At 48.0% G+C, this 19,966-nt stretch overlaps 3 protein-coding genes across 4 annotated transcripts; 1 reads left to right on the forward strand and 2 right to left on the reverse strand.

The window, feature by feature from the left end:
- The first annotated feature begins 434 nt into the window (after positions 1–434).
- On the forward strand, positions 435–5,337 carry LOC111852485 (uncharacterized). 2 transcript variants are annotated; one of them, XM_023828472.2, is made up of 6 exons: positions 435–1,137; positions 1,714–1,787; positions 1,996–2,055; positions 2,175–2,237; positions 4,237–4,363; positions 4,457–5,337. In XM_023828472.2, exons 1-6 carry the CDS (start codon positions 921–923, stop codon positions 5,083–5,085), a joined length of 1,170 nt encoding a protein of 389 aa, XP_023684240.2. In that variant the 5' UTR covers positions 435–920; the 3' UTR covers positions 5,086–5,337. The 2 variants fall into 2 exon arrangements, 1 of the variants encoding a protein (XP_023684240.2); XR_011982578.1 differs by having other exon boundaries at positions 1,689–1,787; positions 4,237–5,337.
- A 3,570-nt stretch (positions 5,338–8,907) lies between these two features.
- On the reverse strand, positions 8,908–12,051 carry naa30 (N-alpha-acetyltransferase 30, NatC catalytic subunit). The gene is made up of 4 exons (XM_023828473.2): positions 11,085–12,051; positions 9,527–9,650; positions 9,354–9,409; positions 8,908–9,261 (listed from the first exon to the last, which is right to left on the reverse strand). Exons 1-4 carry the CDS (start codon positions 11,865–11,867, stop codon positions 9,124–9,126), a joined length of 1,101 nt encoding a protein of 366 aa, XP_023684241.1. The 5' UTR covers positions 11,868–12,051; the 3' UTR covers positions 8,908–9,123.
- Positions 12,052–15,440: 3,389 nt separating this feature from the next.
- ap5m1 (adaptor related protein complex 5 subunit mu 1) lies at positions 15,441–19,947 on the reverse strand. Its single transcript, XM_023828409.2, has 9 exons — positions 19,559–19,947; positions 19,236–19,325; positions 18,348–18,999; positions 17,545–17,772; positions 17,264–17,400; positions 17,023–17,108; positions 16,810–16,922; positions 16,546–16,642; positions 15,441–16,100 (listed from the first exon to the last, which is right to left on the reverse strand). The coding sequence occupies exons 2-9, from the start codon at positions 19,301–19,303 to the stop codon at positions 16,018–16,020; spliced, it is 1,464 nt and encodes a 487-aa protein (XP_023684177.2). The 5' UTR covers positions 19,304–19,325; positions 19,559–19,947; the 3' UTR covers positions 15,441–16,017.
- Positions 19,948–19,966: the final 19 nt, after the last annotated feature.

Raw genomic sequence — 19,966 nt, forward strand, 5'->3', positions numbered from 1 at the left:
GAGGTGTTGCTGCTGATCTGTTAAACCAGGCAGGTAATATCGTAAGAGAGAAAGTGACTGGCCGCTTCAGGAAAGATCAGCTCCTGTTTCTGCCTCATCGTGAGCTGTTAGGTCTATGCACTCTACTAGGGTACTAGGACACTCGTCTTCACCGCTCAGTATCACACAGGCCCGGTTCGGCTTCCCGACGGCTCATTCACACTATGGCGACCTTCTGTGGCGTCTGCCGCAGCTGCGGGCACACAGTGGGCTTTCCGCATCAAGCACCACTCAAAATTATAGGTGACCAGAAACTGCCAGAACATAGTTGAACTACCCATGCAGAAAGAAGGAAGAAAACCCGAAACAAATGAATCATTAACTTGGTTATAACCCAACCAGTAGTAGGGAGGGAAAGTTTCCATAGAAACCTTGGTCATTGAGGTGAGGGAAGAAAGAGCGTAGAAACGATTCAGTGGCTGTCAGTTGTGTTTCAGTATCCAAAAGAAAGTCTAAGTTGGATTTATGTTGATATCTTATTAAGCAATTACTAGGTGCGAGTAACAGAAAGAGGAAGTACAGTAGAATGTGATGTAGGTGAGTAATTGATGAAAGTGTAGGAGGGACAAACAAGTAGACAGACAGATGTGACAGAGTCTGTCCCACCTGGCATATTTCCCTTGTTCCCAGTTACTGACTAACCCAGAGCACATAAACAGAGGGACTTGAGCAGACTGGTAGAGAGAAACGGCAGCGTTGGGACACACAGGTGCTTTGTTGGATAGACCCGACCGCACCGGAGACCACAATAACGGACAGAGAGGCAGAAACACTGCATTTTCAAAGCTCAACATTGTGGTATTTTGTAACAAACGTGTCCTTGGAGACACTGTGGTATCAAATGTTGATGTAAGGTCAGCTCTCTGTAGGAAACGTGGGCCATGGGATCCCACACTTCCAGGTCAAAACTGACACGGGTGGTGCCATCCAGCCCAGTGGAAAGGAAGGGGAACCAAGACGAGGAACAAAGCAACACCACCTCACACTGGATCATAGAGCCCCCAGAGGAGCCGCAAGGCAGCGTGGGAAGGAGGAGGATCACGCAGCTTCCACCCTTGAGACAGGAAGTCTCTCTGACACTCTCACCGCTTTCTACAGGTAGGTCTGCACACCTGCTCAGAAATCTGACACAAACTGATATCACTTTTGCATTGGCATCAACATTTAATATCCAGGTACAGGAAAGAGATAATCAGCGTAAACATTTGCTTAAAGTTTACATAACACAAACCTATATTCAAGTAATATGATAAGCCACTGCATCCAATCACTTATGAATTATTGTAGCACATCTACACCATGCAGTGTTCACCTTCTTAATTAGACATGTTAATTTGACCTCTGTTAAGTAAAAGTCTTGAAGGTTAACCTGAGGAGAACATTGATTAAAAACCTGGTAAAAATGACCCAGAACACACTCGAGAGCAGGTTTAGTCTAGGGCAGTGTTTCCCACTCTGGTCCTTGGGGATCCACAGACAGTCCGTGTTTTTGCTTCCTCCCAGCTCACTCCCAGAGAGTCCATATTTTTGCTCCCTCCCTAACAAGCTAGGAGGCAACAAAAATGTTGACCATTTGGGGCTCACTGAAAACCAGACTGAGAAACACTGCTCTAAGGAGATTCAGGTCTTTCCTTATCTGTCCCTGTCAGTCTGTGTCTGTGCTGCTGTCGGCAGGTTCCTTACCTGGCTGTCACAGTAGTAAAGTGGGCCACAGCATCATTCAGTCCCACCCACCCCGGAGAACACAGGTCAGCAGAATGACATAAAAATGCTGGGAACGATGATATGGTGACATCTTCTACCACCCTGGGTATCTGAATGTTCCTCTTCTGAATGTGCATCCGAGGCCCTACTGTTTAGCTAAAATGAAAAAGGCAGTAGATGATCAAATGGTGTTAATGAGCTGGGCGGCGTCCATGATGCATACTCCAGTGACATCACTCCCGTCACTTCCAGGCCCTACAGCCAATGATGTCATCTGCAGCTGGAATGCCACCTGAGGGAACCAATCAAAAGGTCCTGATTAGAAGGCCACTGTCATCATTATTAAGCAAAACATCCCTGTTAATCTGTTTGCCATTACAGTGCAGTGGTCCTGTCTCTTTAATAACAAACCCACTTTGCATTGCTTCTAGGACAAAGAATGGAGAGGTGGGGCTGCCCACAGAGGGCGCTATGGCACAGGAAGCCATTCACAGGTAAACCAGGCAGGTTGATGCGTTTGCAAGGCAAGGCCACATTTTTATTGCTTGCAGCCTAAGTACATCCATTATTCAGCAGTTTTTCTAGTGCTCTTTAGTCAGTTATGACACAGTGTGGGTGCTAGATAGGCCTCAGACGCAGAAGGGTGGAATGTATGAAAAGACAGATGAAATTTAAGTGCCAATCAAGTGTAACCAAGCTCTGAGTTTCTGCTTCAATACCTTATTGATGAATTGTTTATCAAATTCTGAAATAGTTTTGAATCTAATGGATGCTGAGGTCTTTTTTTCCCTTCCCTTCCCTTCCCTTCCCTCCAGACCTACAGTAAGTGACATTCTCTGAGCTGTGCTGCATTCTAAGACAGAGCACTGTTTGCTTGCTAGGGTTCTGGTCTCCTGTGAGCAGGACGGTGTTCGGTGCCTCCGGCGAGGCATGGCTGCATTTGCGTGGGCGAGACAGCTGGCGAGTGCTGAGCCCAGGGTTCTGACTGCCCAGTGGAGCTGATTACTGTGCCAGCAGAGTGGAAAGTGGCTGGTTAGCCAATACCATGGGTGTCTCATGTGGAGAATCCCATTCATGTGTATACAGCGGCTCTGAACCTTCTGTCAAAATGGTAGATTCACCATTTGTGCGTTAATAAGGTTTTTCGAGGGTTCAAATTATATTGTTGGGCCTGGGAGTGATTCGGTGAGTATGGACTGGTTTTTGTGTCTGATTGCAGTTTGAGGCTGGCCTGCACCACTCCCCAGCAGTATCTGAAGGGTTTGTAGTGGCTGACCAGTCAAAATATTGAGTTTTGCACTGGTCACCCCAAACCAGTTGTCAGGATCCTACACATCCGCAGCTGCAAGCTGTTACTTACTCCTCATTCTACTCTCTCTGTCACTGTCTCTGGGTGAGTAAGGAGCTTGATACTAAACAGAAGAGAGAAAACCACGTCACACCATTTGTAACCTGGCCGGAATCCATGGGATCATATGTAACAGCAGAACAGGTTTTTACCTGCAGGTTCGTTTGCAGAGAATGTTCTGACTGTTTACAAAGTTTACCTTCAAAACACTTAAGTGCCAGTTAGGGATTCAGTTGCTAAGCACCCTTGACCCACCAACTCTTGTGGCTCACAGCACAAGTTAATATGTACAGTTAGCCTCGGAGAATCTGAAGTGCTGTTTCAGAAGCAGCAGTAGGTACAGTATAGCGCTCCTGCCTGTTAAAGTGGAAAGGGGACATAATACTTACTTCTGTATTGCTCCTAGTAGAAGGAATTATCTAAATGGAAGGCAGAGATGTTTTGGTGAAAATCAGCATTTAATATTTTCATTAGTTAAGAAAAAAAAACAAGCTGAAATATGCAAGATCCATGTTCGGATCAGTCAGCCAGGTCCTGGAACAATTATGGCTAAGGACCCACCAGTGAAAACACTTCAGTGCTCATGGGATTTGAGCTAGCGACCTTCCAGTTACTACCACAGAGGGTTAACCTGCAGTGGCACACCCTTCCTGCCCGCTTTCGGGTTACCAGGTGATGTGGTGGCAGTTAACAGGTAAACCAGAAGACAAAAACACACATGTGAGTGAAGGAGGTTGGCATTTACTAGGAGCACGATGGCTCTGGATAGCTTTCATAGGTTCATGGGTTCAGATCCTGCCTGGGTGCTTTGTGTGTAGATTTAGCACATGCAGAAATGTCATTCCTCCCTTGCTTTTATACTTACGTAACACATTTTTGAATGAATGTTTCTAGAATTTGTTCAGGTAGCTTGGTTGTTTGGTAGTGCTACCGGTTTCGGTTACTTGACTTGCAGGATCGAGTCCTGGTTCTTCTCGGGGGCATGGGGTGGTGTGGGGGCTGCAAACTGGAGTGGGGGGGTGGTGGTGGGGGAGCCATTCTTCATGTTCATTGTGACCTTTGGTGGATAAGTGAATTAGGGGGGCCAACACCGGATACACCAGTGGCTTCCTGGTAACAGACATCTGGGTGCGGGTTTGGGGCAGGGAGAAGTTCTGGAGGCACAAGTAGTCTTTGGTCGACAGGCCTGCAGCCAGCGACGGGCTCACCGACGACGGGCACAGGAGCTGCGAGAGCAGCGGAGGGCAGCCAGGGTCGTGGTTACAGGCGATGGTGAGACTGGAGGGAGGGTAAGCCACAGCTATCTACAGAACAGGACCTGAAAAACAAAAGATAGTAATATACTCGTCCCTTGGATCCTATCAGCTAACACAGGCCGGGATGGGAGCTTGAACCGTCCAGCTCAGCTGGTCAAGAGGCATGCTGAGAGGGACATCTTCTGGGACGTGTTGAGCAGGGAGAGCGTGGACTTCCAATATCTTTCAGAGTCAAGCCTGGAGCCCCCTGCACAGAGAGAGGCAAAGACCTGTTCTGCAGATCTGTGGACTTTCTTTGGAGATGAGGGCGAAGGCTCCAGAGAGCCTGAGGAAGGCAGTGCTGCCTGTTCTCCAGGTGAGGTGGTGGATCTGCGTGATGCTGGGGGGACATGGAGCCCCGAGGTGAACTGGCAGGAGAACCAGCACCCCCAAAAGGAAGCCACAGACAAATCTGTGCCCTGGATGCTAGAGTGGAAGGTGAGCGAAGGCTGGGGACTGAACTCTAAGGACGTGTCTGGGAACAGGCACAGCACTGGGATAGCGATGAGGCCAAGGCTGGAGGCTTCTTCACAACAAGAGGACGAGAGTATCTGGGCCAGAAACAGCTGCTTGCCTGCTAGAGAAAACTGGGAACTTGAGACTGGTGTGGGAGTAACTCGGAGACAGCAAGGCCGACTCAACAGGACCAGGGCAGAACTCATTCCGTCATTCAATGATCGCTTGGACTTTGATATATAACGTGAATGAAGAACTGCAAAGGTACATACTGTACCTGAGAGATCACTTAAGCATAAAATGAGCCTGTGATCTCCAATCCACCTTCTCAATCACTGAAGTGCTTCACTTACTGTAAAGAGCTTGAAGCAGTCCAGCACTAACAGGACACTCTTTAAAACATGCATCTGGCACAAAAGACTTATCTTGGGTAGACGTAGGTTAATTGCATCAGATGTCGCATTGTACTGATGAAGTAAAATCACTATAATGACAGCTTCTGTAGTGCATCCGTTTCATCTCTCAGCAGCTCTATATAGGTTCTGTACACAGAGTACTCGATATTTCCATCTCAGATGTCCATGTTATTTATATAAATCCTGCACATTAGGTATACGGCTTCAAAAACAGACAAGGTATTGGCTTGTTTCCTGTGAATTCATAAACCACTATAAAAGACAGCTGGCCTGTTCCCAATAGTGCCTGAAATAAGCACAGCTGATATCTTTATGATTAGCATGACAAAACCACACTGGACCATTCGTAATTCTTTTAGACCCTTTTAAAGGGATACTCATTACGGAGGCAAATGTGTCCTGAGCAAGAAGCGACTGTATAAATATGAGCTTCCCCTTAATGGATTCAGCTGCAGACACTGGAAGATCACAGCGCCACCTACTGACAATGATTATCCAAGTGTAGACATGATTTTAAAAGACTGAAAAGGTAAAGATACACATAATTTTATACAGACAGCAAATTAATCTTGTACTTAATGGAATTTTACTCCCCACATTGTTGATTTTTACTAAGGATTCCCAGCTAGTTTGGTAACTAGATTCCTCATTAAGAGTAATTATATTAAAAACAAAACTTAATTCCCATCATATCTGAAGAAATGGGTACAATGCCATAACCGTCCGTGTGAATCTTAAATGTCTTTTATGTAGCTTATCTCTCAGCTGGACATGACTCTGCATATGAAGAAAAACACGCATCCTCACCGCTCCTTCATCTGTGGTGCCGTACATGTCAATCAAACAGGATCACATGACTGCTCAGGATGAACCAATGGATGAATGCAGCAGAGGAGATGCAGGACAGGTACAAAGAACACTGGTCACTGTGTAACCAAAAGCCTTTCACCATGAGCAACAAACTTTTTTTTAAAAACCAAATAATTTATTACCAACTTTTGATCACTTTAAATAAAAAGTTATCTTGCAATACATTCTGAAAATAAACCAAAAGGGGAAGCAAAAAAATAATCCACATGCAAAATTCCCCCTCTTCCCTCCACAAGGTTCTGCCCCAGAGATGCAAGTATTATACCAGGAACATGTACAGGACCCAGTCAGGCACAACTAACAGGCCAGAATGAGCGCCTTCACCTCCATCCACACCATCTCAGAACTGTCAGTGTCAACATTGCTTCGGTGACAGCAATACTGACACCGGAAATCCCTGTCCCCCGTTTCCATGGAGCGGCGGGTGGACAGTGTCACTCACATCAAGGTGGAGGAAAGGCCTTCTTGCTTTGACACTGTCAAGCCCAGTCAAACTGCCAAAACAGGACCAAGATTTCCTTTAGCCCTGTCCTTAAAAGACTCTCCCCCCTACCAAGGCCACCCCAAAGCATGCACTTGCTCTTCAGAATAATCATTGCTTGCAGCTGGAACCACGGCTGATGACCCGTCTGCTGGCGGAGAAGCTACATGCTGGAGGAGTAGCTGGCAGGCCATCAAACACCTGCCCCAAATTAGCCACCGGACTGAGGGGCCTGTGCACCTCTTGGTGGGGGAGAATAATCCAATCTAAATTAAAACTAAATTAAATTTTTTGAAAAAAAGCCCTTCCACCCAAACACCCAAGAAAAACTCATCCCAAACTGACGTGAAGAATGGAGATGCCAAAAATCTACGCACAGAGCAGCTCTGTTGTCAGTTAAACAAGTATAATCTCAATCGGTCTCCAAGTGCACACGTTGATAAACATACTAGACAGGGGTTACATGCAACAAACTCTTGACTTCATTGGGAATCCTGATGGCACGATAAAACCTGTTTCCACCTAAAACTTCAATCAAAAGTTCTAAAAACATTTCACTGTACACAAACCATAGCGGAACTGACACCTAGTTAGAAGGGCGGATCAATGCATGTGGCAGTAAACCAACAAACACGTGCAGAAAAGGCACTCTGCTAATGCTGCTGGGATGAACAGAATTAGCCCAAAACGCAACTCACCACTTAATTTCTGAGCATTTTGAGAAAACTGATATGGCAACAGCTGCTGAGGTCTATAAGGAATCCACCACTAAGCTGAGCGGAGCTGCTGTTTGGTCACCGATTCTCCCTGCTAGCATCAGACACTCCTGGCCTGTCGGACAGTGAGGCTCGATGCTCAATCTTCTGGACCTTCTGGCGGATTAAAATCAAGCTCCACCGACCAAAGACGACTACAAATTAAGGGATCGTGGTATAGAAAGGATCTGCAAAACAACCTTGACACCTACACATGGAGACACCAACTGAAGCGGTGACCGTTACAGGAACCGAGAGAACAAAGGGTAGTTTTGTCACCGTCCAGCCACAAGCTCCGACAACAGCCAGGGGGGAAGGGAGCACGAAACGATGCCCTTCAACGCATCACCCAGGATCAATTAAAAGAAACAGGGAAAACAAAACTTAAAATCTTCAAAAGCAGCCATGGATGCATTATCCCCCCCCTCCACCAAAGTAAGATGCATTAGGAATACAATGCTGGACTCTTCCCCCCCCCCCGCAAAAATAAAAATAATAACATCATCAAACACCTTCAGTAAGCAAGGGTATGAAAAAGACAAGAGAAAACCAATTTCTTCTTGTGGAAACAAAAGCCATATTGTTAAAATTGCCGTAACACACTGAAGGAAAAGACGACCGCTCACTGTCCTGATGAGCCCATCTACTACTGTACCCAACAGCATGTCCCTCTCCACAAAACAAACAGGGTGTTTTCACTGAGGGGGACTATAAAAAATAAATTAAAAAAAATACACCTTGTAGGCATGGGGGGGGGGGGTACCACTCACATGGATCTGAGGGCATGATTGGACTTAAAGCAATCTGTAAAGAACACAGTGATGTTATTCAACCCCCACCCAACAACCAGAAGAGCATGAAACACTGTATTTGGAGACTTGCATCCCCTTATAGCACCTCTGAAACAATCTCTTGGCACTTAAACTCACACTGGGCAACACTTTGCAAGGTTCCCTCATTGGCAGTAATAAAGAGTGTATGAGTTTATAAGCCTGACCAAACCAGAGGTCTCAATGTGCTTTTAAAAATATATTATCTAATATATACTTCTTTTTGTGAAGCCTGTATGAAAGAATGAACAGAAATGAGCATTTATATGCCAGGGGAACAGCAAGACTCCCCTGAGGAACACAATGCCGTTCTAGAATGTTCCCTTCATGCAAAAACACCACGCAAGCGCACACACACACACCCAAGCCCCTGCATCCCCTATAAATTCACGCACTAAAATGCTTCCATTCCAATAAAAGAATGGAGGGGGTAATGCGATAAAAATGTTTCACAAATAGTTTTTTTTGCAACCATTTCTTTAACCGCACATTCTAGCTTGTGTGCCACTACGTTCATAAAAAAATAAAGTGGGAGGCCCCTCACATCGATCTGCCATTGGACGGTTTGAACCGGCAGCCACATGATGCAGTCAGGCGCTGGGAGAAGAGGATGCTGATTTTGGGGGAGGAGTCTAAGGATACAGACCCCTCCTCTCGGCACCCTCATCCCACAGAACATCCATATTTGGGGTAAAATAAGTCACACGCCAGGGTAAGTTCATTCAAAAACCTCTTAATATATACTATTAATCATTTATAGATTTTACTCTGTCCTCATGTGCCCTGTGTTGATTGTATCCAGTCAGTCAGGCTTCCTCCACCCTGGCTAAGAGAAAACTTGTTCCTTGAATTCATGTCCAGGCAGGGCTCTCCGACTGGAGGCGGTCGAAGCGAGTCAGTTTGGGAGGGGGTGGGTGGCGGGGGGGCTGCTAGCGGAGCCACAGTTTGAGCCTCAACGCATCGACCCCGTTGAGATAGTAGCGGAAGAGCCGCTTGTCCCTCACAAAACCCAGGTTCTCATAGAGCTTCAGGGCCGACTTGTTTGTGATCTCCGTCTCCAGCACCACCTGGGGAAGGGATGGAGAGCACCGGATCAATCTCTGCCAAGTGGGCGGACAGGGTCTAAGCAGCAGTCACCCCCCCCGGGCTGCCCCACTACCTCGTCACAGTCCCCGTCTACCATGGCGTAGATGGCCTTCTTCACCAGATTGGTACCTGGAAGAGAAGGGGGGGGGGAGAAGGAGCAGAGCACGTGAAGGGGAGAAGCTGCACAGGCACTGGGAGGGGCTGCTCCGAGCGGCAGCCACGTGGGCCCCCACGATAGGCTCTCACCGATGCCCTTCCTGCGGTATTTGGAGTCCACGGCCAGCATGGCGATGTAGCCGCGCCGGAACACCTTCTTGTGCATGTCCAGCTTGCACACGATGGCCCCCACGCACTCCTGCTGCACCACTGCCTGCACGACAGCAATGCCAGTGAGGAATGTGGACGGGGTGGGAGGTCGGGGGTGACCGCGGCAGGCTTTACACAGCGGCTACACCCCTGGAAACAGTCCCGTGCTTTCAAAAGGCGAGTGACTCATGGGAAAGAAAGACTAACCAGGAAAAACAGATTTAGGCTCTGTTTGTTCCATTAAACCTTCAGCTATTCGGGATAACGCTGCTCGCGACCTGCCTATGAGGCTTCGATGGTTAGGGCTCAATCTCTGTCTGCCTCCTGTCACACAGTCCTGCACAGCCAGGTGTTCCCAAACACACCTTTAGCAGAATATTACACAGATGACTCAAATCCATATAAACCACCAGAGTTTCATCCATTTCATCCAACACTTTCTAGATTGAGAGATTCATCTCCTCCACAGTAGTGACACACAACTAGAAGGTAAATCATGCTGGGACAGACGCCAAAGGCCCTGCGAAGGTGTGGGCCAGCACCTCCAGCCTTCTGTGCTACCCCCACCCTGCCCCATAACGGAGCGACTATATTAACCACCCAGAGTGCGGAGACACTAACCAGGCTGCAGCCACGCTGCCATTAATCACAGCGGTCTCCCTAATGGGGTAAATATGCAGATGTTTAGTTGCAGAAGGACCACAATATCATAATGTAAAAGTGGGTTATACCAGCCTGCATCATAAGACCCAGAATGCAGAGGATTGTTACTGGGACTCAATGGCTGTTCAGAGCAGAATACAGGAAATCTGGCAAAACCTCACTGATCCATGACCAGCAGCATAAACCCAAACCCAAATAAGGATCCCAGAAACACATAACCCATTAAGAGTTACTGGTATTCATAATGATGGTACAGATACACTGGTGTGGGTTATCGCCCTGCAAGGTCACCCAGTTCCCAGGGTCCTTGGACGGCACGAGAAGCCACCCACAATCTCCTGGTGACAGTGGAGGACAGACGAGGCCATGGGTACCTCGATACAGTGCTGGGTGACCCATAAACAGAACTTTGCATTTAGAGGAAAGAAAAACACCCAAAAACTACAGAGGGAGTATAAGCTGTAGTGTGAGGTTTCAGCCATTGAAATGACAGGGAAAGGGCTGCCTTAGGTCCCAGATAGCAGGTGAACTGCTTCCTAAGTCCACTAATCCTTTACAGATGAGACGTTTGCTTTCAAAGGGGGGGGGAGGATTTCATTTGTGACTGAAGCACTCAACCAACCGCATTAATGGAAGATCTTACACGCTATGATTATATACCTAGTCTGACTCAGGAGAAGGTCAACCATGGTAATGAACAAATTCTGGCCTACAGAAGCTCACCCGGCTGTCAAAACTTTATAAGATACACGTTACTGATCCAGGGGGGGGGGGGTGTCATCCCAAAGGTTATCCCAACACAGCTACAGTCTTAAGGCAGCGACAGTCTACGTACCAGGAAGCAGAGTTGAGGCCAATTGTGAATGAAGTACCTATAAGTGTAAATGGAGTAGGGCTCCGATAAGTCCTTGGTGATCAGCCTCATGATGTCCGCCATCTGCAGCTCAGACTCGTATCTCACGTACTCAATGGCAGGGTCTTCCTGCTTTCCCTCGGGCGTGCTGTTCAAACAAAGCCCAGCCATTTCCCGCACCGGGGATGACAGTTCCCCATCCTCTGGGCATCGGGCGCTGCCCGGCTCCTCCACCGCGGGGCTGCCGGGACTCCGCTCAGTCCTTGCGGCGGCCGGCACGCCGCAGATTCCGTTGTCTGAAGACGACCGGCTCCGCTGCGGACACGTCCCATGGTTACTATCGGCGTGGCAGTTCTCCTGTGCTCCTCCGCGGGCCTCCCCGGCGCTGTCACTGTACTCCGACTGGCCTCTCTGGCCGTCAGGCGGTCTGTGCACGGGGTGGTGAAGGTGGCTCTGAACGCGGCTGCGGTGCTGGCTAGACAGGAGGCCGTCTTCGGCGGTGCCGATCAAGCCGTTGAGCTGCTGCGGCGCTTGCGTGTGAAAATGAGCTGACGGGTGGGAGCAGAGGCATTTCTGGTTCGATTTGTTCGTCCCTTTCCCTTCACAAGCTTGCTGAAGCTGTCCTGTCTCCGTTTTGACTGGCTCTCCTCGCCCGCAATCTCGTTCGTCCCCTCCCCCGGGGACAGTGCATACACCCCCGGGGAAGGGGATAATTTCGGCCGGGGATGCAGGCAGTGCGCTAGGCCCAGGCGGCACCTCAGCCATCCCACGTCATTCAGGGAAAACCGTACAGCAAATGCAATGTCTCTAAAGCGGAATCGCTAGACCGTTGCTGTAGTCCACCAGGTAGCAGCGTTCACCTGTGAGAGATTTCACAGCACACGTCTCGGTGCCGTTTCTCCTTGCCTCTTCGCTGGTCGTTACTGCCGTAAAGTGCCGGTGTCGGGGGGCATGCTTTACGACATTCGTGGGAGCGGCGATTTTTTTTTAGCAATGAACCCGAACCAGAGACCATGTGCAATCGATGTAGTCTTTTTTAACCCACCATGGCTGCTTATTTGTAAATAAACATCAAAGTTTGTGTGTGTGTGTGGAATAAGATATATACGGCAGACGAGAAGTATGCCATTAATTGTTATTATATTGTGCTAAAATCAAAGCAAAATATCTTGAGGTTGCACAAGGTTTCTTTCAAAATGCAATACATTCTGATCAAGTGTTTTCATGGCCTCTCAAAAAAACACTGCGGCTTTCCCGAACGAAAGTGCGTACTGCAGAAAAAACTCAGGTTTTAAAGAATATAATTTATATGCTTTATGTGTTATCACAAGCTAGTGTTCTTACGAAATGCTCAGAGTATAAATTTTCCTTGACGTTTAACATCAGAATTGGCTGTCAGGCATTGGATTTATAACCCGTATAATGCATTCACATTCTTTGCCGTTGGACTAAATTTTATGACATCTCGGAATCTCCGAAACTAAAGCATAACCATGAAAGATTATTTTAGAGAGTAGCAGCTAACCGGGATTAAGTCAATCAACTCAACAAAATAGCTGTAAATTCTGCAGCTGAAGTACATGGTTTGATTTTGGTCTTTGAACTATTAATTTGCCTTGTGAAATCTAACAGCCATACCGAAAAGCAGTCAAGATTCATTGTGAATATCAAGTGAAACAATGAGCGCAAGTTGTGAGCGACTGAGAATATATTGCAATACAGACAGGGGTGTTAGATAAACTGGCCGCTAGGGGGAACCAAAGGCTAACGGAACGGTTTCTATAGTCCACATTCCCCGAAGAACGGAATGACAGTCACTGCTATCTATATATAGACCTAGTTTTATTAGATGCAGATTTTATATTATACAAGTAAAATTTCAATTTGAGTACAGGGTAGAAATATACATCACATTTAGCACCCTGATAAGCATACAATTCTGTCAAATAAATGATGTTGACAATTTATTGTTAGGTGTGAGCTCATGTACTTCTGAATATGTTTTTTTTTGTTACCATTTTCAAATATGAGTTTTACTCATTTTTCCAATCAGTGACCTACCCTAAACCCATTGTGCCTTTGGGTATACAGCTTCTTTTAGTTTGATTTCCTTCTTCACCGTGACTGGGAAGCGATGCGGCGAGGAATGCCGGCCGTCTGATAGCCCCTGCCATCCCCAGATGATTTCTCCTCTCTCCACGGACACCTGTGAAGCAGCTGCAGGAATGTCAAAGGTGCCCAACAGGAGGTAAGCAAACGATTCCTTCATTTTGAATAATTTTCATGTTGCACAGATCTACACGCATGGGGGGGGGGGGGGGGGGGCATTACTTTGCATTCCTACCCAAGCAAAAAAGCAGCCCACCAAATGGGGGTTTACTTACTTAACAAAGAAGCATCTGCCAGCTAGACAGAGCCCAGTGACCACAGGGATTCTGGGAGCCAGTCTGACTGTGTGCTGCCGCGCTCTGAAGCTTCTGGGCAGATTTCAGTACATAAGTCATCCCCTGTCCAGTAGATCACACACACAGACACACAGTGGAAACGACGATGGCATTGTAGTACCAGGAAAGTTCAGAGGGTGGTGGCCATCCCATATTAACGGGGTTTAGGGGGACAGGCACCTTGCGAGCAACTGGCTCCGATTGACTGGGGATTGGTCATGGTCAATGTTTAGGGTTAAAATCCACGTGAGAAATCTGTCTCCCTATCAGCCAGGGGGCGGGGAAGGAGGCCGCTGGACAATAGGCCTCTCATTAGAGTCTGTCTGCAGTGCAACACAAGGCTTCCTTTAACATCAGCAGTGCCACCAGCCCTCACATCGCTGTTGCTGAGCTGCCACCCCAGAGACGATCAGACAGGAGATGTTCATCCCCAGCCAGCCCATGAAGGCAGGGGAAGAGAACCAGAGGAGCATGTGACTGAGGCAGCTTTGGGGGGGGGAGAATATATCCTACAACAGCAACTGAGTACCCTCGCCGGAAAGGTGAGGCAATGAACCGCATGGGGGGGGTGACCTGCTTCAGACTTTGGGTGGGAGTCTGGAGGGAGGGGGGCACACAGGGGGTACAATGGCAATGCCTTCTGAGGCGGGCGTCTTGGGGATTAGCCAGGGGCTCATGGGGGGGGGGGGAGCCGGGGGTCAGAGGTGACACCGAGCCGAGAGGAATTCCCAGGACGCACGGACAGAAGAGCATCTCCGTGGCCCCAAAGATTCTGTGTCACCGAATGCATCATGTGTCAAAGAGAGGACACACAGCGTGTAGATGACTCACAATACACCCACACAAAGGGCCCTAGTGCAACCAGATTATTGAAACGTACAGTGTCAACGTGAGTTAACTGGTCTGGCCGCGAGACAAAACCCCAGTCTGTGCAGCCACCTCAAACCATCACTGCAAAAGCCCTACTGAGTTCATACAGATTGTAGACTGAAAGCCACACTGGACTGTGACTGCAAAGTGACACCAGTCATCTGTCAGTCAGCACTCTGCTGTCAATCTCATTTACCTTCATCATGTGTCTGGACACACGGGAACAGTAAGAGACCCAGAACAACCTAATAACCCCCCCCCCCAAAAAAAAACAAACAAACAAACACGCGCACACAAACACACACGTTTGTATATCTTTGTGGGGACTCTTCATTCAATTCTATTGGAAAAACCCTAATCCCAACATGATGACCTTAACCCCTACCCAGCCCTAACCTTAACCAAAAGTAACCAAACAAAATATGAGACTTTTGGCATTTTTAGTTTGATTTCATTTATAGATCTTTCTGGGAACCTGAAAAATGGTCCCCACAACGTCAAAACAACAGGTTTTTATTACCTTGTGGGGAACATTTGGTCCCCACAATGTAATACAAACCTAACACACACACACACACACACAACCATGTCCCATCGTTCAGGTCCTCCTTCACATCTGCCGCCTCAATTAGCCATTCAGCCACTCGGCGACGGGACCCTCCAGCCTACAGCGAGAGCCCCAGCACAGCAGGGTAGTATGTCTGAAGGGCCTTGGGCTGCTGGCTAGTTGAAGATGAACAGGACGGGGGCCGCCAGAGCTCCAGACAGGCCCTTTGTGGCTTTGATGAGGGCCCCCTCCCCATCAAGTTTTTCCTTCAAGGGTGCGAGCCCTCCGCCGGTCACCCCCCCCGCCCCCCCACTCCAAATGGCTGCGGGGCCCCTGGCTGCTAATTACCAGGCTGATTGAGAGGCACTGAAGTGAGTCTGTGTGAGCAGGGGGACGGGACAAGGGAGAATTTAAGGTTCCGGATCGGCTGAATGGGCCACAGCACCGGAAAACGTGCTCCTTAATCGAGACATGATGTCAAAACCAGACATACACATTTAATTTTGCAGAAGAAAAGGTCAACCCAGTACTATACAGTCTAATCTAACAGCGTGTCTGAATCTACCCTCCCTTCACCAGCCCTGTGCAGTGATGTTTTGTTCCCATTAATACAGTGAATGTCCTAGACCGACATTGACCCAAAAATGTGCCGTTGGGTCAGTCTGAAAGTGTCCATTAGTGCGATAGGGGAGCTCAATACCAGCTTCCTCTGCAGCCGATGCCATCAGAAGACAAGCAGGAGGGTCATTAGAAACCAACAGGTTAGTGCTGCTAATGTGTAGATGAGACGCGGATCTACCAGTCCGCCCAAAAACTTGGTATAAAAAGTCGGCTCATTTTCTTCCATTTTGGAAAACATCGAGGTCTTTTCAGACACAGCAGCACTGGAGCGCCGGCCGCCGTCATGCTGGGAAGGTTCTTAGATCCGGTTATTTTCCTCATTCACGCTGAATCTGAGTGCAGAAACAGTGCATTCTGTTTTGCAGCAGCGCCAAGCAATGCTCCTCCCCAGTCATTCCCAGTGCATTCAGTCATCCAGCCAGCAGAGGGAAACCTAGAGTACAGCAAGCCCTGAGGAGACGGGGGCGTCGCCAGTGCAGTTCCAGATGTAGTATTCGGAGGACACCAGCTCACGAGCTGAAGAGATAAATGTGTCAGTTTCAGTAGGTAACTGCAACAGTGCAATAATTCCCTATATTAACCCATCGAACAATCCATCTTGCATAAATGTTAATCCACTACAGGGCCTTGTTGAGCCTAGAGCTTATCTCAGGAAGCACAGGGTATAAGGCACAATTAGGATAGGATGCCAGTCCATAACATGGCACACACACAGAATAAGACACCGATTTACCAGACGAAACCCATATGAACGTGGAGAGAACATGCATACACCACTCAAACAACATCAGAGACAGAGACAGAACCTTCAGGCCTGGCCCCCTCAATCATCCTATTATTCTCAAAACTTCTATATTGTAACATTCACTTTCATATCACACTAAGGACACTAAAGATCAGCTTGTATTAAAGTTTCCTGACTGTTTGTTGTTACTGGTGGGCGAACGCGGGGGACACTCACAGGTGGTGATACGAGGCTTCGCAGATGAGTAAACCTGCACTGAATGCTGGTCCACAGAGCAGCCAGACAGGGTCAAGTCCGGCACCCGGAAACACAGCTGCAATACAGTAAAAAGGACAAACCACTTCCACTGGCTAAATTACAAAATAGGGTTATGAAATAAGTCAAGGTAATGTAGCCACTAGGGAATCAGTACTGATTATTACAATAAATATTAAATTAGATTGATGTTGGTTGTGTTTTTTTGTGTACAGATGTACTCACTTTAACATAGGCTGTTAGGCCGGTACAAAGCGGGTCAGTCGGTCCTGACAACTGCTCAGAGAAACTCATGCTGCCCCCAAGTGAAACCTCCCGACTCTTAGGAAACTTCTGACCTGAAGAATTAAAGTGGGTAAGATGCCTGAATCATTACCACACAGGCAGATCTCGCATAACAACTCAGGATTGGGTTGCTGGCGGTTCCAGTTGACGTACCCAGCACCCAGACCAGCATGCTCTTTTCCTTGGACACCTCCAGCTGCCCGGAGCTCACCTTCACGTCCACATTGCTCAAAGGGCCCCTGCAGAGTGAGAGTAGAGGAACTCAACCTCACCTCAAGTGTACAGCATCAGCTGGTGCACATACCAACACAAACCTCTTCGTTGGCCAGGGGGGTGGATACTTTCAAAACTATGAATGGTGTGAATTTAGCTAAAAAAATGTCAGGATGATGACCTGTTAAAGAAAGGCAGCTGGGCCTCGCAGTACTCGAAGCTGTTGCGAACGCTCTCATGCAGTTTGAGGCTCAGGGTCACTCCCAGGTGGCTGCCCTCTTTCAGCTGGTAAGAGCCCAGGATGGGGGGGACGGGCACCTGCGTTGCGATTGGACAGAAACATGCGCCCAGGAGGCATTAACGCTAGGAGGCATGCTAACATTCATTCTCAAAGGGGGGGACATCAAGGTGATACTGGATGGATCCGGCTCATTGAGGCCCGGTCCTCCAGGGCTCGCTGACCTGGGATGTGTAACTGCAGAGACGGAAGGGCTCCAGGGGTGGGGAGAAGGGGAATTTGTACGGGCCAGAGAAGGAGGAGCCGTCAGCGTCGTCCACGCTGCTGGCAGTCAGGATGCTGGAGTCCAGCGATGTCACACATGGGTGGACCAGCACGTCCTGCAGCGGGGAGCCGTTGGGGGGTAACGAGAGGGTGACCATCACGTTGGGCAGGACCCCCTCTACCTCACACTGCAAACACGCAAACACAAACAGACACGGGCAGTCATACAGGAAAAGATATGCTAACCTCAGTTAATTTTATCTGATTACAATCAAATACTCAAGAGAGATAGAACCCATAAATATTAATCCGACATAAAAGTTGCTGCCATGTGTTGTACTAATTTGCACTAATACACATTTCTGGTGCCTTAAATTCAGTTCAATTCAATTTTATTTGTAAGGTGCATTTTCACCTTACATTGTCTAAAAGCACTTTACATTTTCCCAACCCAAATCCCCCAGCGAACAAGCCAGAGGTGGCAGTGGCAAGTAAAAACTCCCTAGAAGGAAGAAAGCTTGGGAGGAATCAGACTCAAAGGGGGAGCCCATCCTCCGGGGGCCGGCAGAAGTCGTCAAATGAACAAGATGGCAAATTCTAATTTACGCAGTCCAAATTTTAAGATTTGAGTCTCAATGCGGAGGTCAGGAACATGATGGCACACAGGTGCTGGTGCTGCTTCTGATGGCAGGATGAGCAGTGGAACAGCAGCAGGGCAGGCAGGTTACAGTAAACATCACTGTCATATTTCCTATGGGCTCACCTTGCAGGTCACAGTCCCATAGACATCCCACTGGTCCTGCATGGTGGGGCTGCCATACTGCATGGACCGCACCGTCTCGCTCACGGCCACATTTACCATGGCCCGTCCCCGATGCAGGCCAGGCTTCCAGGCTGGCTGTTTCTGAGACCCCGCGGGGCCCGGCGGGGCAGTAACGCCCACCTGCGGGGTGTCCCTCGGGGTTCCTAGGGGACACACCTGCAGCAGGACAGTGGGCAGGAGAGCCAACTTTGATGCTAGGGCCTCCAACTCTAGTTTCCCTGTAGTGCCACTCAGGAAAATCTGCAGGCCCTCCAAAAAAGACAGGCCCAGGGACACAGAGGCCAGGCTAGGGAGAGGAGGCCGAGGTTCAAGGGGAGCTTCCACCAGGGGAAGACAGGCCAGGATCAGCCCACCTTGAGCCATAGTCAACAGAGGCCACAGGACGCCACCATCTCGACCCTCCAGACGCAGCTCCAAGGCAGGGGAGTGCTGGGAACGAGCACAGTCATCCCGGGCGACCATAAAGGCTTTGTCAGGATCCGTCAGCCCAAGCTCAGTCAGGAGGGGGCGTAGGATAGCAGTGTCTTCAGGGACAGCCACGTAGTTCTCCCCTGCATAGGCTTTTGCCCGCAGTTCCACTGTGGGGTAACGCCTGAAAAGGACATCCAACAAGTAAAATAAAATTTAATCAAAAGGTCAACGGTATCTTGACAATAAAACAAGCTTAGCAGGTCGAAAATGGTTTTTAACACTACAGACAACAACATTAAGTGCGTATAGTGCACAATACAAACTACTTATATTATAAGAAAATGCTAAAATCCTTAGCGACGATGTTTAATATCTAAACAACCAAATATTATCACATAAAGTGTAATAATTACTTACCTTGAGAAACATATCGTCGCCTGCTCTCCTTTCTCGTGTGTGATAATCCATAAAGCACGAAAACTCATATCCACGTTTCAAAGTATCTGTCTAACGGTAAATTTAGTTTCTCGTTAGAGACATCTGTCAATCAGTCAGAACACGGAATTTGTTGCACTCAATAAATTGCAAGTTATGCAAAACGATAAGACAAGCAATATACATCGCATTAAAACCGAATACTATGAAAGTTGCTACAAAGGGTGCTCTTAAACCGACATTTCTAATTTACAAGTGAAGTCACAAGGCTCTTAAAATGCAGAAGAGAACCAAAACGCTCCCACCATCCAGACCACAAGTGTTTCCTGTTTATCGAGCCACGTGACCACGCATGCGTAGATACAACTCATTCCCCCAGCGCGTGACCTGTCATGTCCATATTCGTCTTCCCAGCTTAGTTTGTCTTACCACCAATTAACTTATAAAAATATATATTGTTCAACAATAATAGAAAATATATCAAATGAGAATTGCAAATAATCGCCATAATTATTTGTACATATAATTTAAATGCGCATCATGAAGCATACATTTATTTCAACTCGTGAATAAATAATTCTCTGTGGACGTTTGAACACTTCGTATTGATTCCGTGCCCGATATTTTAGCACAATACTTTTCCTTCCCTCGGAGCTGGCGGTGCGCAGACAGCTCGGAAGCGCTCGGAGTCGGATCTCCTCCCTTTCCAGCCT

Source organism: Paramormyrops kingsleyae, chromosome 14 (assembly GCF_048594095.1).
Source record: "Paramormyrops kingsleyae isolate MSU_618 chromosome 14, PKINGS_0.4, whole genome shotgun sequence".
NCBI classification, from domain to species: Eukaryota; Metazoa; Chordata; class Actinopteri; order Osteoglossiformes; family Mormyridae; genus Paramormyrops; species Paramormyrops kingsleyae.

Excerpts from the sequence above, each read along its gene's own strand:
- naa30 (XM_023828473.2), bottom strand. The coding sequence starts at position 11,867 with ATGGCTGAGGTGCCGCCTGGGCCTAGCGCACTGCCTGCATCCCCGGCC. Across the intron at positions 9,651-11,084 it reads GGCCTCAACTCTGCTTCCTG|GCAGTGGTGCAGCAGGAGTG; the intron begins GTACGTAGACTG and ends GCTGTCGTGCAG. Across the intron at positions 9,410-9,526 it reads ATACCGCAGGAAGGGCATCG|GTACCAATCTGGTGAAGAAG; the intron begins GTGAGAGCCTAT and ends CTTCTCTTCCAG.
- ap5m1 (XM_023828409.2), bottom strand. The coding sequence starts at position 19,303 with ATGAGTTTTCGTGCTTTATGGATTATCACACACGAGAAAGGAGAGCAG. Across the intron at positions 17,401-17,544 it reads TCTGCAGTTACACATCCCAG|GTGCCCGTCCCCCCCATCCT; the intron begins GTCAGCGAGCCC and ends ATCGCAACGCAG. Across the intron at positions 16,101-16,545 it reads GAAGCCTCGTATCACCACCT|CTCGTGAGCTGGTGTCCTCC; the intron begins GTGAGTGTCCCC and ends TTATCTCTTCAG.
- LOC111852485 (XM_023828472.2), top strand. The coding sequence starts at position 921 with ATGGGATCCCACACTTCCAGGTCAAAACTGACACGGGTGGTGCCATCC. Across the intron at positions 1,138-1,713 it reads ACTCTCACCGCTTTCTACAG|GTTCCTTACCTGGCTGTCAC; the intron begins GTAGGTCTGCAC and ends TGCTGTCGGCAG. Across the intron at positions 4,364-4,456 it reads GGTCGTGGTTACAGGCGATG|CTAACACAGGCCGGGATGGG; the intron begins GTGAGACTGGAG and ends GGATCCTATCAG.